Source organism: Leucoraja erinacea, chromosome 11 (genome assembly GCF_028641065.1).
Source record: "Leucoraja erinacea ecotype New England chromosome 11, Leri_hhj_1, whole genome shotgun sequence".
NCBI classification, from domain to species: Eukaryota; Metazoa; Chordata; class Chondrichthyes; order Rajiformes; family Rajidae; genus Leucoraja; species Leucoraja erinaceus.
Window position 1 is genome coordinate 45,591,765 of NC_073387.1, and position 18,573 is coordinate 45,610,337.

Sequence of the window (18,573 nt, forward strand, 5' to 3'; positions counted from 1 at the left end):
TTCATTCCATTACTATTTCAAGGATGAGTGAACATTTTACAGATGCAGCATAACAATCAGAATTTTTTTACTGAAAACAAATGGATTTTGCCAACATTCTGAAAGCAATACTTTGTTGATGGTGGATTTGGTGAGGGTTGGGGGGTTGGGAAGACGAGAACACGAGGAAGTACAAGAAACAAAGTCTAAACTATTGCACACATGTACTTATTTCATTGGTCTTTATTTGCTTTGTAACATATTAAGCATAGAAGAGTCAATAAACAGATGAATTTGAATACACAAAATAAAATTAAACTGACTTCACATATTTAGTGCACAAATACATTATTTCCTAAGACCATACGATCCAATCACCGTTATATTAATAATTTGGTCCCGGTGCATTACAGGAAATAGTCCCTGTCTTGAGATTGTAGTGGATACTCCAACAGTCCCATCCTTGACTCGAATAGCTGTCACGATTTTGAAACTAAAATCAGTCAACTTAAAAAAAAAACATTAAAAGTTGCATCTCCCCCATTTCACATTCATGATGCTGATTCTTGTCTCTTTTCCTCTTCAATTGCTGAAACATAAAAATAAACCAACCTTTTAAAAAACCCATGTAATCCAATTTCAAGTACCAAAGCTTTCTCTAAATCAAGATACATTATATTTAATCATGTTATACTACTCATAAATATTCCAGGCAGAGTACTCTGCAGAGCACAGAAGAATTATGCCAAGCCAATATGATTTCATGCCAATCTGATAACAATTTCTAACGATGCTTTAAATTGTATCGTACAGGTGTGGTCAGCAGTGTGAGGCTTTGCTACACTTACTCTCTTTTGTTGGTAAAGGGTTTTTTTCTTTGGTTTCTATCTTCTTCAGTTTTTTCTTATCAAACTGTATGATTTCACAAAGATTTGGTTTGTCTGACATGGCGTCTACTGCAAAATAAAATCACAATCAAAGTATTGTCCAGTGCAATGCGGCATTTAAGTCTCTTACTGCGAATGCAAAGAACCCAGCGGAAAGCATGGAGTAGCTAAAATGCATTTAGATTCTGGAATAATAGTTCAAATATTTTATTTTTTGGTTGGAATATGCTCAACCAGAAGTTTCACAAATCAAATCGAATATCCTATAAAACCATACAAATATTGAGAAAATTACAAATGTATTACGTGAAAACGTATATAGTCACATTATAGTCTTTCAACAATCCCAGTATCTGGGTCTGCAGATATTTTCCTTTCACAGATAGTACTCAGATCTCACTAATCCTACATTCCACTGTTTAGCATTGTTGTCAAAGGGAGCCGCCCTACGGAAGGGCATTAATTCTGAATTTTGGTATAATTTACAAATAAAAAATAGTCAGTTGATTTGCACATCCTATTTAATAGCAAATTCTGCGTTATTGGAGACGCCGCATTTGAAAATAAACAGATTCTTTGGGAGGATCGCAATTTTCGGAAATATCTAACCCTTTAAAATTACAAACCTTTGTAGATTTCGCTGTGAAGGAGATTGATGCACACTTTTATCTAAATAAACTAACATTTAGCTTCATTTATTAATTAACCAACCGTGTTAATTAAGGTCATAAAGTGACATAATTGAGATCATCAACGGATCTTAAATCCAATTGCAGGCGAATTCAAGAAATGTGTGATGCTTTAATATCACAATATCAATAGCAGAAACGTGATTAAAATAGACTCTAAGAGTAGTACTCACCGTTATCTTTGTCCTGCTCCACGAAAGATTCAGATACTATTCTCTATCTGCACTGCCTGGGCGTGGATTAAAAAGCGCAGAGCTCCGCGTGATTAGCATAAATATCTGACACAACTGGGACCGCCTTCCGGAAATAATCTGCAGCAAATAGCATTGCAGTGTTCCTGGAAATGGGTAATGGCATCAGTGGAAAACTGATGCAAAGGCTTGGTTTGGAGAAGCCATTTCTCCTGTGTCAGGTAGCTAACGAATGATCACAGTGGCGAGTAGTACATTCGAAGTGAATGGATAATTGATAGAAAGAACATGATAGAGAAAATGGTATCGTTACCTAGCGATATTTTACACCAACCCAAAATCTAGCACACTCTTACTAAACTATGTATAAGACCAAATACACATCAACGCAGAAATTGAAACCTGCCGGCCAGACAAATTCACCCATTACTTTGGTTGCAACGTCCACCACAGGCGCTCCAAAGACATTTATTTACATCGCATTCTTGTGAAGGATAAGATAACAATTTCCAGAACATTTTTAACAAAATAACCGTCTCGATGTCACTTTAAAATCCAAAGTACTACTGGTTGTTGTCAGGACAACATCTACAATTGCCCAGCCCTTCGATCGCTCTCCTCCAGCAGAATATACAACGAGTAATTTAATGTACAAAATGAAAGGAAAGGAGGGGAAAAGCTTCGTTTTATTATTGCGAAAAAAAACTCTGGTACTTCCTGAATAGATAAACAGCTGAAAAGGCCATATATTTTGAAGGCTTTGTTTTACAAATTAACAATAGCTATGGCAATGGGGTGTGATTATTTATTGGAAAAATATCACTTTGTATTTACTATTTCCAACTTTCGTCTTTCGAAACACAAAATTTAAAGTTGGTTGGGAAATTTGAGAAAGGATAAATTAGCCAATTGTGCAGAAAAATTGTACTTTGTCATTGAAATATATATGTTTTGCAAAAATAGCAGTTTAATGAATCTGGCATTGTGTATAAATCAGAATCAAACCATGTACACAATAGAAAGAATGAAACCAGTAAAACATTCCCCACTATTATGTAATAAAAACTTACTTAATTATTAAGTAATTACTTAATTATTTTAGCCATGGTAACAATATTTGCATTGTCTTTAACTACGGGTGAGATACCCGAAGATTGGAGGGTGGCTAAGATTTGCTTATGTTTAAAAGGTGCTTAAAGGGCAACCCAGGGAATTACAGGATGGCGAGCCTAATCAGTGGTGGGAAAGTTACTGGAGATGGGTGATGATGGACAGGATCTCCCAGCATTTGGAAAGATAAGGATTTATTTGAGATAGTCAGCATGGCTTTGCTTGTGGGAAATCGTGTCTTCCAAATTTGATTGAGTTTTTTTAAAAGGTGAGGGTTTTAGGTGAGGGCAATGAGGATTTAGAGGTATTAGAGGATTTAGACATTCTCCACATAGACTTTAACAAGGCTTTTGACAAATCCTGCAGGTCAAGCTTGGCTTGAAGATTAGATCACATGGGGATCCAGGGTGATCTTGTCAATTGGATATAAGATTCATTTGGTGGAAGATGTCAAAGATTGCTAGTGGAGGGTTGTTTTTCAGATTGGAGGCCTGTGACCAGTGATTTGCCATGCGGATTGGTGCTGGGTCCACTGTAGTTTGTCAAATGTATTAATGATTTGGATGACAATATTGTTAACATGGCGAGTAAGTTAGTGGACATTGAAGAGGGTTATCTAAGATAATAGCAGATTCTTTGGTCTACTGGGAAAGTAGGCCAAAGAATGGCAGATGACATTTGACTCAGACATGTGTGATGTTTTCCACTTAGTAAATTAAAACGGGGCGGGACTTGCAAAGTAAATGGTAAGATCCTGGAGATGTGTTGTGGAACAGAGAGATCTTGGGATGAAGATATATAATTCCCTGAAAGTGGAGGCACAGGTAGACAGGATGACAAAGAAGGCATTTGGCATGTTGGCAGAACATTGTGTAGAGGAGTTGGGATGTCGTGGTACAACTGTACAAGTCATTGGTGAGACTAAACTTGGAGTATTGTGTGTAGTTCGGGTCACCCAATTGTTAGATGGGTTTTATTAAACTGGAAAAGTGCTGAAAAGATTTACAAGGATGTTACTGGAACTAGAGGGTTTGGGTTGCAAGGAGAAACTGGATAGGCTGGGAAGTAGGAGGTCGAGGGGTGGCCTTACAGAGATTGGAGGTAAGAGACAGGGGTGACCTTAAAGAGGTATGTAAAACTAAGTAGGGCATAGATAAGTTAAATGGTCACAGTATTTTTCCCATGGTAGGGAACTCTAAAAGTAAAGGGCATAAGTTTAAGGTGGGAGGGGAAAATTTTAAATGGAACCCGAGAGGCAACCTTTTCACGGGTACATAGAATGAGCTGACAGAGGTAGCTGAAGAGGCGGGTACAATTACAATGTTTAAGACAATTAGACAGGTACAGGGATATGAAAGGTTTAGAGAGATATAGATCAGGTGAGACCCATTGGGCCCTGTTCCATGAATGCAATATTCCACCACTCACCCATAGCCCCCAGGTGTGCAGGTGCAGCTGACGGGTTCCTGTTGTGACGCCAGAGATCCCCGTTGTGACGTGAATCACAGCAACCCTCCCCCAACTGCGCATTGCCATCCCTCTTCCTACCCCTATCCTACTCCATTCCCCCTCATCCCCCTCCCCTTCCTCTTCACCCTCCCTCTTCTTTCCCCTCTCCCCCTCTCCTTTCCCACTCCCTCCCTCACCTCTCCCTCCCGCTCCTTCCCCCTACCCTCAGTCACTCCCTCCCTCCATCCATAACCCCTCTCCCCTCCATACCCCCGTCCTCTCCCTCAATTTCCCTGCTCCCTCACTCCTCACCTCCCCCTATCCCATTCCCCCACTAAACACAATGTTTAAATAATATTAAACAACGATCCTCACCCTCTCCTCTTCTCTTCCCCTACTCCCTCCCTCTCCTTACAACAATGTAACAAATCTCTCATTGCACTGGGGAGTCCTGTCATTTGTTAACATTGTAACGAGCAATGGAAAAGTGTTGAAAATTGTTTTTGTAATATTTAAAATGTCAATAACTTGTAAAGTATAACATTAATCAGAATGAAACTTGCCACTGCACATTCCAGGACAATGGTGAGTATGGTGGGCCAAATATTGTAGTGCTATCGTGTACCATTTTGGTGGAGTTTCGGGCTCACACTCACACGCATAAAAAGAAACAAGATGACAGTTTTAGTAATATACTAGACCAAGTGGGACCTGTTGGGTCCCTGTCACACGGGAAGCCTGGTCCCCCAACGCAACCCGTTCCCCAACGTAAGATTCCGCCACTCACCCGTTCCCCCAACACAACCCGTTCCCCCAATGCAATTTTCCACCACTCACCCATAGCCCCCAACTGTGCAGGTCAGCCCAATTTTAATGCAATATTCGACTACTCACCCCTAGCCCCCACGGGAGGCCTGGTCCCCCAACGCAACCCGTTCCCCAACGTAAGATTCCACTATTCACCCGTTCCCCCAACGCAATCCGTCCCCTCAACGCAATATTCCACCACTAAACCATAGCCGCCAACTGTGCATGTCGGCTCATTTTTTCACCCTCCCTCATTTTAAACAAAAAAAAATGCAATTGCACTACCATTTTTTAATTCTTTAATGTGATGTAGGTGCCACCGACAAGGCCATCTTTTGTATCCAAATCTAATCATTAAACTTTCAATTTAGAGAGCAATTAAAAGGCTTTGCAATCACATATGTGCTGGGTTAGACTGGCAGATTCTTCCCCTGAAGGACATTTGCTGCCAAGGACTCAGTGGCCTGCGATAGTAACATTGTAGCTGGTATGGTTACAATCCCATTGTGATGTCATAACTGCTTGCTGCCAGTGCAGATTTGAAGAAATCCTTCTCATAGTGCGGTTTTCTAAAGTTTTAAATGTCAATAACTTGTGAAATATAACATCAATCTGAACGAAACTTGATACAAACCACCACAAGCCAATTGTGAGTAAGGTGGTGCAAATTGTTGTGCTATTGTGTGCTATTTTGGCATAGTTCCAAGATCATATATGCGTAGAATAGATAGATAGATAGATAGATAGATAGATAGATAGATAGATAGATAGACAGACAGACAGAAACAAGGTGATTTAGTAATATTTACTAGACCAAGTGGGACCCGTTGGGCCCTGTTCTCCCAACCCAATAATCCAGCACTCACCCGTTCCCCCAACGTAACTCGTTTCCACCACTCACCCATTCCCCCAACACAATATCCCACCACACACCCGTAGCCCCCATGGGAGGTATGGTCCCCCAACACAACCCGTCGGTGTTCCCTGGAGCCAATCAATCCTTCCCACGTGAGCGCGGGGCAGGTGGTGCTTCCCAAAGCCAATGAATGGACTCGACTTTTGAGTCGGTGTCGGCACTCCGTGGAGCCAATAAATGTATGGTGTGGGTTGTGGGCTGTTGGCTGTGGGGAATGGGCTGCGGGGAGTGGGCTGTGGGCAGTGGGCTATGGGGAATAGGCTGTATGGTGTGGGTTGTGGGCTGTTGGCTGTGGGGAGTGGGGTGTGGGGAGTGGGCTGTGGGGTGTGATACACTCCCCCCCATCACATATTTCCCCGTCACACACTCCACCCCCCACCCCCGTCACAGACTCCACCCCCTTGCAAAGTCCAGTCGGACTGAAGATGGCGGCGCGCAGCATTCTCCTTCAAGCTGCGGCTGACGTTACCATTGGCAACGCGTGTGAGTAGCCGCGGTGATGTAATTGTGGGCTTGAAGATTCTTCACTGGAAGGTCACATTGTGATGTCATTGTCGGACTCGCAGCGTATGTAAATGAGATCCCATTGTGATTGGAGGTCTGTGAGATGGCATTGTGACATCATCCCTGGAAGCTGCTAGAAACGTCTCACTCTCACAGTCAGTTATTATTCTCAAAGTTGTTTTTTTTTAAAACTTTAAATATCAATAACTTGTGATGCAAACATCACATCTGGAGGAAACTTGATAACAACAACCGTAGGAAAAAGCTGAGTAAGATTCTGCAAAGAAATTTTGCGCTATTGTGTACCGTTTTAGCGTAGCTTCTGAAATCACAGACAGACAGACAAACAAGACAAGACTTTTAATAGTAGATAGATAGATAGACAGACAGACAGACAGACAGACAGACAGACAGACAGACAGACTAAATTTAGGCAACTGAGGCTAGCTCAAGTAAACAACTTGGTCAGCATGGACAAATTGGGCCAAAGGGCCTTTTACTATTGCATAATTCTGTGACCCAACAACAATGTCATGGCCTAATTTTCCTTTTTAAGCTTAAATTAGGCATAAATAGAAAATCATTGTTAGAAATAAATTGTTCAACATTGAAATAGTGCCCACTCATGCCGATTCATTCATTTCCTGTGTTGCTTCCTCATGAAAAAGGGGTACCTTACGGATTTCTTGATTTTGCCTTTTTTTTAACTTCATCAAAGTGTGTTTGACAGTTTATCTTTGAATTTAAAATTTGGCCAGTTGGTTTTTCACTTAGTGCATCGACACAAGATTTTAAAATTTTCTTCTAAAGTTTGCAATTACACGTTTGTGTCGCAAGACTAATTCTTCATCGATTCTTTCCCATGGTATTATTGCTGGGATTTCTGCTAAATTAGCAGCAGTCAGCATCGATTGAAGAAAGAGCCAGGGAATTCAAAAACATGAAGGCATGTGCTATTGCATTGGAAATAGTTTTTGGCCCCTTTGAATTTATTGTTTACAAATATTTAATTTGATATCTCAGTGCCTAGTCTTCATTCATTGTTTGAATGAATTACTTCACAACATACAAACATGGAATGTTCGTTCTACTAGGACTCCCCAAGCTTCTGAAAGGTTTGAGAATATCAAGTGTGCAACAATTATAACTTGTACATTACAGAAATGAACCCAATTAGGTGCATAGCTTTATCATTAAACTTCCTTATTTGCTCCAACAACCTGTAAACATGAGGAACAATATTATTTGTTTACCTTATTTGCTGTGATTTTATTAATTTAGTCATATTTCAGTAACTGAGTGTTTCCAAAAAGGACTAGTATTTATTACCTAACCTTAATTATCCTTAAGAAGTTGATGGTAAGCTGCATCCATGGTGGTGGACATTGTGGTTTTGAAAGATGCTGTCAGGATAGCCTTGGCATTTAAAGTGTTGCAGTACAGAGGATGGATCTTTTCAGTTCTTCAGTTCAAGCATAACATGTTTCAGTGAACATCAAAATGTGACTATCAATTACTGCCTGGGCATCTGACATTCTCTCCACAGCATATTCAGTTTTTTGTAGGTAATGCTGGGAACATTTAAAAAAATCAGGCTGGTTCTGTGGGAGGATAAACCAGTTTATCAGGTTAGGAAAAGTGCCAAAACAAATTATTTTTCAGTTAGAGAGGTAGGAGAGGAGTGGGTAGGACAAGGGATATTTCTGTTAGGGTGAGGACAATGTACTCATAGTGACAACCTATTGAGAAAGTCCTTGATAGGTTAATGAAGAATATTAGAGAAAAAAGAGAGGTCGGGGTTGGGAGAGAGTAAGAGGGGATGGAAGCTATGGGGTGGGAGAGGAGAGAAAGAGCTAAAATGTCTGCCTGGGCACTTAGGTTGTGCCTATCACATTGAGACATCAGCAATAATAAACATATTAAATTAATGTAATCTTTATTGCTCATCCCATAAAAAGGATTGTGTAAGCTGAATCGGTGTGCTTGTTAAAATCCCTATGTGTGGCCAACTGTACAGACTCAGACCATGTCAGTACTTGGATGGAAGATCACTTGGAAGAGTTATTATATGACCCTCTGTTCGTTTTCCTTTTCTGTTGCTGTGGCCCAATTCAATCCATTTCCATTGTCCTGTGCATCCTCCCCCAACCTCTTTGCAACTTAAAACTAACTTGTTCGTTCTCTTTTCCAGTTCTAATTAAGATTTTTTAAAATTGAAACAATGTGCCACGTGAAACAGTGGCAAATGGAATTGAACTCTGACAAGTGTGAGGTATGCACTTTGATATGACAAACCAGGTCAGGACTTACACAGTAAATGGTAGAGCCCTGGAGAGTGATGTAAAACAGAGAGATCTAATAATGCAGGTGCATGAATCCCTGAAAGCGCTGAGACAGGTGGACAGGATGAAGAAGGTGTTTGGCACACCTGCCTACATTGGGAACGATAATGAGTATTAATGTTGAGATAACATTATGCAACTTTACAAGTCGTTTGTGAGACCACACTTGAAAGACTGTGTGCAATTCTGCTTGACTGCTAGAAGGATGTCAATAAATTGGAAACCGTGCAGTAGAGATTCACCACAATGTTATCTGAATTTGAAGGGTTGAGCTATAGGGAGGGGCTGGATAGTCTAGGATTTTTTTTTGTCTGAAGTTTAGGAGGTTGAGGAGTGACATTGAAGTGTACATGATCATGAGAGGCATGGTGAAAGTGAATACTTCTTTTTCCCCATTGTAGAGGATTCTAAAATGAGAGGGCATAGACTTGAGGTGATAGGGAAGATTTTCACCTAGAGGGTCGTCCATATCTGGAATGAGCTGCTAGAAAAAGCTATAGGAGTGGATACAATTATGATTTTCCGAAGACATACAGATATACAGATTGAAAGGATTGATAGAGGTATGAGCCAAATGCAGGCAAATGGGACTAGTCCAGCATGCCAACTTGGTCAGCTTGGACAAGGTATAATGAAGCGACTATTTCCATGCTGCATAGCCCTATGACTCCATGCCTTTAAAAGTAACCGTAACCGGCTTCTTGTGTTGTAATCTGTGGCTTGCCCTAAAGTTTCCATACAGGACAGTGTGCTTGACAGCATCTGATTTACTTTTTACACTTCTGTTGTCACTCCTCTACTCCTAAACAGAAGGATAGAGTTCTTCTGGTTCTCATTTTCCATCCCACCAGTATGTGCATTCCTTCTTTCTCCCCAACGTCTGTCTATTTTCTTCATTGCTGTATTTCATATTCCTTTGTGTGTATTCTGTCTTGCTCTCTCTCTTTAGCTGGTGCCATTTTGTAGCTCACATATCCTCTATTGAGATAGGAGAGAAGAATTGCAAATTGAAAAGCCAGAGGAAGGAATGGAGGGAGAGGGGGAGTTACTATGCACTTCTGTACCTTATGTCCGATGGGAGAGGGGAAAAGAAAGAATGACCTGGGTGGGAGTACATTTGTTATGTTGGCTGCTTTCCAGAAGCAGTAGGAAGTGTATTTTGAGTTGTTCGGTGGTGGGCGGGGAGTAGGTGGCTATATATGTTTAGACAAAGACAAATGGTAATATTTCTAGGAACAAAACTCATGACTATTTTCTCTGGTGCCGACTGGGGACTCTGGTGCCGACTCACCTCACCGTCGCGGAGCTAGCCGAGTCCGGAGCGGGTTGAGCGGTGGAGGAGCGCTGCCGCTGCTGCTGCTGCTGCCGCTGCTGCTGCTGCCGCTGCTGCTGCTGATGCGGAGGCTGCTACTACGGGTCTGTGGACGGCGGCACCGGGAGCCCGCGGCTCCCTGGGGGGAGACCGCTTTTCAGGGCTCTCGCAACGGCGACTTCTCCCGCCCGAGTTGCGGGGTCGAAGAGCTCCTGGAGCGGGGCCTACATCACCGTCCCGCGCGGCTTGGAATGGCCGCGGGACTCTGCGAGCGCATGCCGGGGGCTCTAACACCAAGACCGGTGTGCGACCTCGCACCACCCGGCGTGGCTTTAATGGCCGCGGGACAATCGCCATCGCCAGCCGGGGTCTTTGACTTTGACTCTGACATCGGGGTGGGGGGGGGAGAGTGCAGTGGAGAGATAAGTTTTTTTTGGCCTTCCATCACAGCTATGTGATGGATGTTTATGTAAAATGTAAATTATGTTGTGTCTGGGGTCTATTTGTGTGTAATGTATGGCTGCAGAAACGGCATTTCATTTGGACCTCCAGGGGTCCAAATGACAATTAAATAGACTATTGACTATTGACTATTGACTATTAACTCAACTCCATTGATACAGACAGGCTTTGACCCGCCCCTTTGTTTTGCTGACGTCAGAGGTTATAGTCTTCATATCATGTCATTTAGCTCTTTGGGTCAAATTCAAGCATTTTTGGAGCAACTTTACATCAGCAATTCAAGTGCAACCAGGATGGGCAGTAAAAAAAATGGGAATTCCTGTCTTTGCCATAAATTCCCACTTCCGGAGAATAAACTAATTGCAATTTGCCAGTATACTGATTGGTCAATATCAAGTCAAGTCAAGTCAAGTTTATTTGTCACATACACATACGAGATGTGCAGTGAAATGAAAGTGGCAATGCTCGCGGACTTTTGTGCAAAAAACAAACAACAAAACAACCAAACAAATTATAAACACAATCATAACACACATATTCTTTTACATAATAAATAATGGAAGGAAAAACGTTCTGTAGAGTTAGTCCCTGGTGAGATAGGTGTTTACAGTCCGAATTGCCTCTGGGAAGAAACTCCTTCTCAACCCCTCCGTTCTCACCGCATGGCAACGGAGGCGTTTGCCTGACCAAAGCAGCTGGAACAGTCCGTTGCAGGGGTGGAAGGGGTCTCCCATGATTTTGTTTGCTCTGGAGTTGCACCTCCTGTTGTATAGTTCCTGCAGGGGGGTGAGTGAAGTTCTCATAGTGCGTTCGGCCGAACGCACTACTCTCTGCAGAGCCTTCTTGTCCTTGGCAGAGCAATTCCCAAACCAGATGGTAATGTTCCCGGACAAGATGCTTTCCACCGCCGCTGCGTAGAAGCACTGGAGGATCCTCGGAGACACTCTGAATTTCCTCAATTGCCTGAGGTGGTAAAGGCGCTGCCTTGCCTTACTCACGAGTGCTGAGGCGTGTGATGCCCATGTCATATCCTAGGAGATGTGGACTCCCAGATATTTAAAACAGTTCACCCTATCCACAGGATCCCCATTTATCCTCAATGGAGTGTACGTCCTCGGATGATGTGCCCTCCTAAAGTCCATGATCAGCTCCTTCGTTTTTTTGATGTTCAAGAGGAGGCTGTTATCCTGGCACCAGAGTGCTAGATCAGCCACCTCCTCCCGGTAGGCCTTCTCATCGTTGTCTGAGATCAGGCCCACCACCACAGTGTCATCAGCAAACTTAATTATTGAATTGGAGCTGAACCTAGCCACACAGTCATGTGTGTACAGGGAGTACAATAGGGGGCTGAGGACGCTCCGAACCATCTTGACTACCTGGCGGTGAGAAAGTCCAGGACCCAGGCACACAGGGAGGTGTTGAGCCCCAATTCCATTAGCTTCCCGGCCAGTCTGGTGGGGACTATCGTGTTGAAGGCTGAACTGTAGTCTATGAACAGCATCCTCACGTAGCCCCCCTTCTGGCTGTCCAGATGGGAGAGAGCGGTGTGCAAGACCTGGGAGACCAATATATAACCATCACTGTGAAATGGTACTCGTGTCAAACACATTTAAAAAATATTTTCTTAATTTATACCGGGTGCCTTTCTAATGTCAATAGCATAAAGTGATCAACATCACAAAGGCATTCCAATGTCTATTAGTTAAAAAAACAAGTCACACTTTTCACTAGATATGTCTTAGCAATTCAATCTAAAATTATACAGTGTGTAATTATGATTAAACACTGTATTTAATGAAATAATCTCTAATTATTTTTGTTAATCTCTTGTTAATATTAATTATTATATGCTAACTTTATTTTTTGGATTGAGTGTCTCTGTTCACTTTTTTCTGCTTTGCGTTAATGAATTTAGTACTTTTGGGTTACATAGAAACATAGAAATTAGGTGCAGGAGTAGGCCATTCGGCCCTTCGAGCCTGCACCGCCATTCAATATAACCATATAATAACCATATAACAATTACAGCACGGAAACAGGCCATCTCGACCCTTCTAGTCCGTGCCGAACGCATAATCTCCCCTAGTCCCATATACCTGCGCTCAGACCATAACCCTCCATTCCCCTCCCATCCATATAACTATCCAATTTATTTTTAAATTATAAAAACGAACCTGCCTCCACCACCTTCACTGGAAGCTCATTCCACACAGCTACCACTCTCTGAGTAAAGAAGTTCCCCCTCATGTTACCCCTAAACTTCAGTCCTTTAATTCTCATGTCATGTCCCCTTGTTTGAATCTTCCCTACTCTCAGTGGGAAAAGCTTTTCCACGTCAACTCTGTCTATCCCTCTCATCATTTTAAAAACCTCTATCAAGTCCCCCCTTAACCTTCTGCGCTCCAAAGAATAAAGCCCTAACTTGTTCAACCTTTCTCTGTAACTTAGTTGCTGAAACCCAGGCAACAGTCTAGTAAATCTCCTCTGTACTCTCTCTATTTTGTTGACATCCTTCCTATAATTAGGCGACCAAAATTGTACACCATACTCCAGAATTGGCCTCACCAATGCCTTGTACAATTTTAACATTACATCCCAACTTCTATACTCAATGCTCTGATTTATAAAGGCCAGCACACCAAAAGCTTTCTTTACCACCCTATCTACATGAGATTCCACTTTCAGGGAACTGTGCACAGTTATTCCCAGATCCCTCTGTTCACCTACATTCTTCAATTCCCTACCATTTACCATGTACGTCCTATTTTGATTTGTCCTGCCAAGATGTAGCACCTCACACTTATCAGCATTAAACTCCATCTAAACTCCAATATGATCATGGCTGATCATCCAACTCAGTGTCCCGTACCTGCCTTCTCTCCATACCCCCTGATCCCCTTAGCCAGAAGGGCCACATCTAACTCCCTCTTAAATATAGCCAATGAACTGGTCTCAACTACCCTCTGTGGCAGAGAGTTCCAGAGATTCACCACTCTCTGTGTGAAAAAAAAGTTCTTCTCATCTCGGTTTTAAAGGATTTCCCCCTTATCCTTAAGCTGTGACCCCTTGTCCTGGACTTCCCCAACATCGGGAATAATCTTCCTGCATCTAGCCTGTCCAACCCCTTAAGAATTTTGTAAGTTTCTATAAGATCCCCTCTCAATCTCCTAAATTCTAGAGAGTATAAACCAAGTCTATCCAGTCTTTCTTCATAAGACAGTCCTGACATCCCAGGAATCAGTCTGGTGAACCTTCTCTGCACTCCCTCTATGGCAATAATGTCCTTCCTCAGATTTGGAGACCAAAACTGTACGCAATACTCCAGGTGTGGTCTCACCAAGACCCTGTACAACTGCAGTAGAACCTCCCTGCTCCTATACTCAAATCCTTTTGCAATGTTACTCTCCGATGACTATATTCTGTAGAGGTTTTAGAAACATAGACATAGAAAATTGGTGCAGGAGTAGGCCATTCGGTCCTTTGAGCCAGCACCGCCATTCAATATGATCATGGCTGATCATCCAGAATCAGTACCCCTTTCCTATTTTCTCCCCATATCTCTTGATTCCGCTAGCCCTCAGAGCCACTTCCAACTCTCTCTTGAATGCATCATGTTTTTACTTTTTAACTTTAGCTTTTAATTTTAAAGCACTATTCCTTTATTTTCCTGGCATCGGCAACCTTGTCTGACAGCCTCCTTGATGCTTGCTCTCCAACTCGTCAGTAAGTTTGGAACCTTCTTTTAGCACAACTACCTCGTATTTATCAAAACTTTTATTTTGTATTTTCAATTCTGAAACTGGACAGCTTTAAATACCAAATCTCATGGTTTCACTCTTATAATTGATTAACATAATTAATTGAAACCTAAAAGTAAATTTAGCATATGATAATCCATATTAACAAGGGAGTGGGAAAATAATTAATGACTTTTCTTAAATACAGTGTCTAATTATAATTATAATTTTACACTAAACTGCTGAGAAGTATCCAATGAAAAGTTTGAATTGTTTTTATAATCTATTCTAATATTTAATTAATGAGACATGGCTCATTGTGTAGCATCCTCAATTCTGAGCCAAAAGCTAGAGATGCAAGTCTCATTGCTCCACTGGTGGGCTTTTGATCGCCATTAAACTACAGACCTGACCACACCTTCAACTGACATCAAAAGTCCTACAGCATTATTTTGAGAAAATGCAGCGATAATCCTGATATTATGATCAACATGTATAGTTCAGCCAACATAATCCCACCCATCCACCTCCCGCCCCCCTTCACCTCCAGAATATCTGGTCATTATTACATTGATGTGTGTGACCTTGTGATTATATGCCACATTTTCTGAAGCAACCACACTGAAAAAGTATAAGAAAGAACTGCAGATGCTGGAAAAATCGAAGGTAGACAAAAATTAGAGAAACTGAAGAAGGGTCTCGACCCGAAACATCACCTATTCCTTCGCTCCATAGATGCTGCCTCACCCGCTGAGTTTCTCCAGCATTTTTGTCTACCTACACTTAAAAAGTAAAGCATTTTGTAACATAAATTGTGGAAAGTGCTATATAAATGCAACATTTTCTTCCTTTAACACATTCCAGGTACTTTTCTATTATATATTAACGTATAATAGATTTGATAATAATTCAATTAAATGTATGTTTTGATACAAAGTTTGCCCTCACTGTACAAGCAGTCTGTTACATGAATTCCCATAAATTATATGTTTGACTACTGTTATCATCCATGAGTCTTTAGATTCACAGAGCACAGAATTAGGCCCTTCTGGCCCACCTAATCAATGCAGACTGTGAATTAGGTTGCACTAAGGACTTTGTTTTGTTTTGAACTAGTATTGGAGTTATTGATTTATTGAATTTGTTTTTGTTATTTATGAGTATGTTATCTCCTCAGATATCTTTTAAATGTCTCCATTCTTACTTTAAACCAGTGGTCCCTCGTTTTAGACTTCCCTGCTCTGGGAAAAAGACTGATTATCCATCCCATATTTATACCATCCATCCATCCGTCCGTCCGTCCATCCGTCTGTCTGTCTCATCGTGTTTCACATCTCCTCGAAAACCCGAACCCGACGCGCTAACGGTGAAATATTTACATATTCCGGTAGAGATTTACCTCATGATGTCAAAAATCTCCTTGAAAACCCAACGCACTACTTTCATTTCACTGCACATCTCGTATGTGTATGTGACAAATAAACTTGACTTGACTTGACTTGGCACTAACGGTGAAATTTGTACATATTCCAGTAGAGATTTACCTCATGATCTCGAAAATCGCCTCATCTGAAAATTTGATTCATTATTTCTTGAAATACTTCACCAACATAAGATCTTTTGTTGAAGTTAACGAGCTGAAGCGAGCTGATGATGTCACATTGGCTCTGCTCCTCGCGGCCAGCTGCGCAGAGTTTTCAACGCGTAGCCTGCTGGCCACTGTTTCTCACGAGCTGTGAGTTACGTAACCAACCCCCCCACCCCCGCATAACTCGCACTCGGCCCGGCTGTCCGCAGCGCCCCACTCTCCCCCTCCAGGGCTCTGGATTGAAGCCACTAAACACACAGTAATTTGGTTGGGCTTCCGAGGCCTTTAGAGGTCCCGCGAGGTCCTGCAAGGTCCAGAGAGGTACCGAGAGCTGCCGAGGCCTGCCGCCCCTTTGCAGTCGGCCCCGTCCGCGCAGCCCGTTCGCCGAGTTCAAGTCCGCCCTCTCCCTCTTTCTCCCCCTCCCCTCTCTTTTGCCCCATTCCCCCCCTCCTCCCCTTCCTCTCTCTCCCCCCTCACTCCCCTATTCCTCACTCCCCTCTCCCCCTCCCACCCCCTCCCCCCTCCCCCCTATCTCCCCCCCCCCCCCCCCCTCCTCTCCCCCCTCTCCCTCTCTTCCCCACTCTCTCTACACCTCGAGATAGGGCAGGACTGGGGTAAAAGGAGCCAATGAATAATATTTATATAATATCAAGGGGGGTGGTTAGTGTGTGTGGGGGGGGGGATGGTGGTTAGTGTGTGTGTGACGCCGCAGGCTGCCCCCCGCCCCCCCCCCCCCCAACTCCGCGTTGAGGGGACGGGACCCGACACGTCCCCCTTGGTCTAGTAATTTTATAAACCTCTATAAAGTCACCCCGCAGCCTATTCGGCTCAGTGACAATAAATCCAGATTATCCAATCTCTCCTTATAAATACAACTCTCAATTCTTGTGGTACATTGATGGATTTGTGGGTGAATGTGTTGTGACGTGTAATATTGAATGATGCGAAGTAAAGCATTCTTAGTTTTTGCAAAGTGAATATGCTGATCCTAGCATGGAAATAATGCTGGCCCTCAATTCCTCTGAACTACAGATGCAGGAAAAAAATCAATTGATGATCTGTGCTACAATTTCAAATATGTAAATCTGCTCTGATGGTTCCTTTTTATCAAATAGCACACTGTCTCCACAACCACACAATAAAGATTTGCCACAAGGATAAGGTTCTTAAAAGCTTGGCAAATTTTGGAGCATTTTATCACTAGCTCTTATTGCAGACTCTGGAACATGTCGGTGCCAGATTTGACTGCAGCATTGCAGCATTACAGCATGGTCTAATTCCAGCGTGCCACTCCAATACAGTTTCAGTTTTGATTATGGCATTAACCTACTCTAAATGGTGCACGCATTACATTATTTCATCGACACAAAATGCTGGAGTAACTCAGCGAGACATGCAGCATCTCTGGAAAGAAGGAATGGGTGACGTTTCAGGTCTTAACCTTCTCTCCAGAGATGCTGCCTGTCCCTCTTGGGTTACTCCAGCATTCTGTCTATTTTCAGTATAAACCAGCATCTGCAGTTCATTTCATAATGCTAGGTGATCAACTATGCTATTCATATACAAAAATATTTAATTGCACTGTATTACATTTTAACAAGAGAAATAATGCAAATAATGCATTGAACTGTATTTACCAGTTTTTGTTGAGACGAATATACAGAATATTAAATATGCATTTGGTATTATTTACAAATGGATGCTTTTCCTGGTTCATACTGGCCTTATGGTGACCAACAATGCTATTCATATCCAAAAATATTTAATTGAACTGTCAGAATTGCATTTTAGAATGCATTGAACTGTGTTTACCAGTTTTTGTTTAGACGAATAGACAGAATATTAAATATGCATTTGGTATTATTCACTAATGGGTGGTTTTCCTGGTTCCTAGCGGCCTAGCGGTTTAAGCCACTGCTCTCACCCCGGGGACCATGGCAACGAGCAACCTGACAGCAGCCGCCCGTTTGGCGGTGATGTCACCGGACAGCTTGTCTGTCAATGGCCAGCGCGGTCGGCTGGTGACGTCACTTCCGGCAGGCAAGCTTCGGTTGGTGACGCAGATGTTGTCTAACCATTAGCGAAGAAAATATATTGGGAGGGAAAAAAAAACAAAGTCGAAACGTAAAGAAAGCGATTGCAGGAAACGGTTCGTGTAAGATACAGGCAGCGTTTTCCGACGTGACGGCTGGAAATAAACGATCCCGGGGTAGTCGGTGCCGAGCTCCGTCGCTTAGGCCCGAACAAGTAAGTGTGTGTGTGGGGGGAGGAGGAGGAGGAGGATCGGCCTGACTTGACTTCGAGCGGCAACGGATTTTTGTGCCGGCGACCGTTGGCACTGAGCACGCGCCGGCGGCAGGGGGAGCAGGGAGCGCGCCTGCGCGGCGGTCATAGCCAGCTGTGGCGGGCGGGTGGAGGTCCTCCTGGCTGGGGAGGGGGCGGAGGAGGTCCTCCCGGCTTGGGGTGCGTGGTGGTGGTGGGGGATTGCGGAGGAGGTTCTCCCGGCTTGGGTGGTGGGGGATGTGCGGAGGAGGTGGTCCGGGCTGGGGTGGGGGTTGGTTGGCGGAGGTCCTCCGGGAGGCGCGGAAGCCCTGCCAGGG

At 43.0% G+C, this 18,573-nt stretch overlaps 2 protein-coding genes across 5 annotated transcripts in view; one reads left to right on the top strand and one right to left on the bottom strand.

Annotated features, from left to right (window-relative positions):
* Positions 1 to 207: 207 nt before the first annotated feature.
* LOC129701750 (thymosin beta-11-like) lies at positions 208 to 2,138 on the bottom strand. 2 transcript variants are annotated; one of them, XM_055643157.1, is made up of 3 exons: positions 1,729 to 2,138; positions 828 to 932; positions 208 to 568 (listed from the first exon to the last, which is right to left on the bottom strand). In XM_055643157.1, the coding sequence occupies exons 2-3, from the start codon at positions 925 to 927 to the stop codon at positions 531 to 533; spliced, it is 138 nt and encodes a 45-aa protein (XP_055499132.1). In that variant the 5' UTR covers positions 928 to 932; positions 1,729 to 2,138; the 3' UTR covers positions 208 to 530. The 2 variants fall into 2 exon arrangements, with proteins under 2 accessions (XP_055499132.1, XP_055499131.1); XM_055643156.1 differs by having other exon boundaries at positions 828 to 935; positions 1,729 to 2,128.
* Positions 2,139 to 17,670: 15,532 nt separating this feature from the next.
* LOC129701751 (protein FAM13B-like) overlaps positions 17,671 to 18,573 on the top strand; it is a 73,004-nt gene continuing 72,101 nt past the window's right edge. The window contains exon 1 of one of the 3 annotated variants that reach the window (XM_055643159.1): positions 17,671 to 18,220. The gene's annotated coding sequence lies outside the window, so the exon portion shown is untranslated. The remainder of the gene's footprint in view (positions 18,221 to 18,573) is intronic. The other 2 variants (XM_055643160.1, XM_055643158.1) reach the window with 2 other exon arrangements.

Excerpts from the sequence above, each read along its gene's own strand:
- LOC129701750 (XM_055643157.1), bottom strand. The coding sequence starts at position 927 with ATGTCAGACAAACCAAATCTTTGTGAAATCATACAGTTTGATAAGAAA. Across the intron at positions 569-827 it reads CCCTTTACCAACAAAAGAGA|CAATTGAAGAGGAAAAGAGA; the intron begins GTAAGTGTAGCA and ends TTTATGTTTCAG.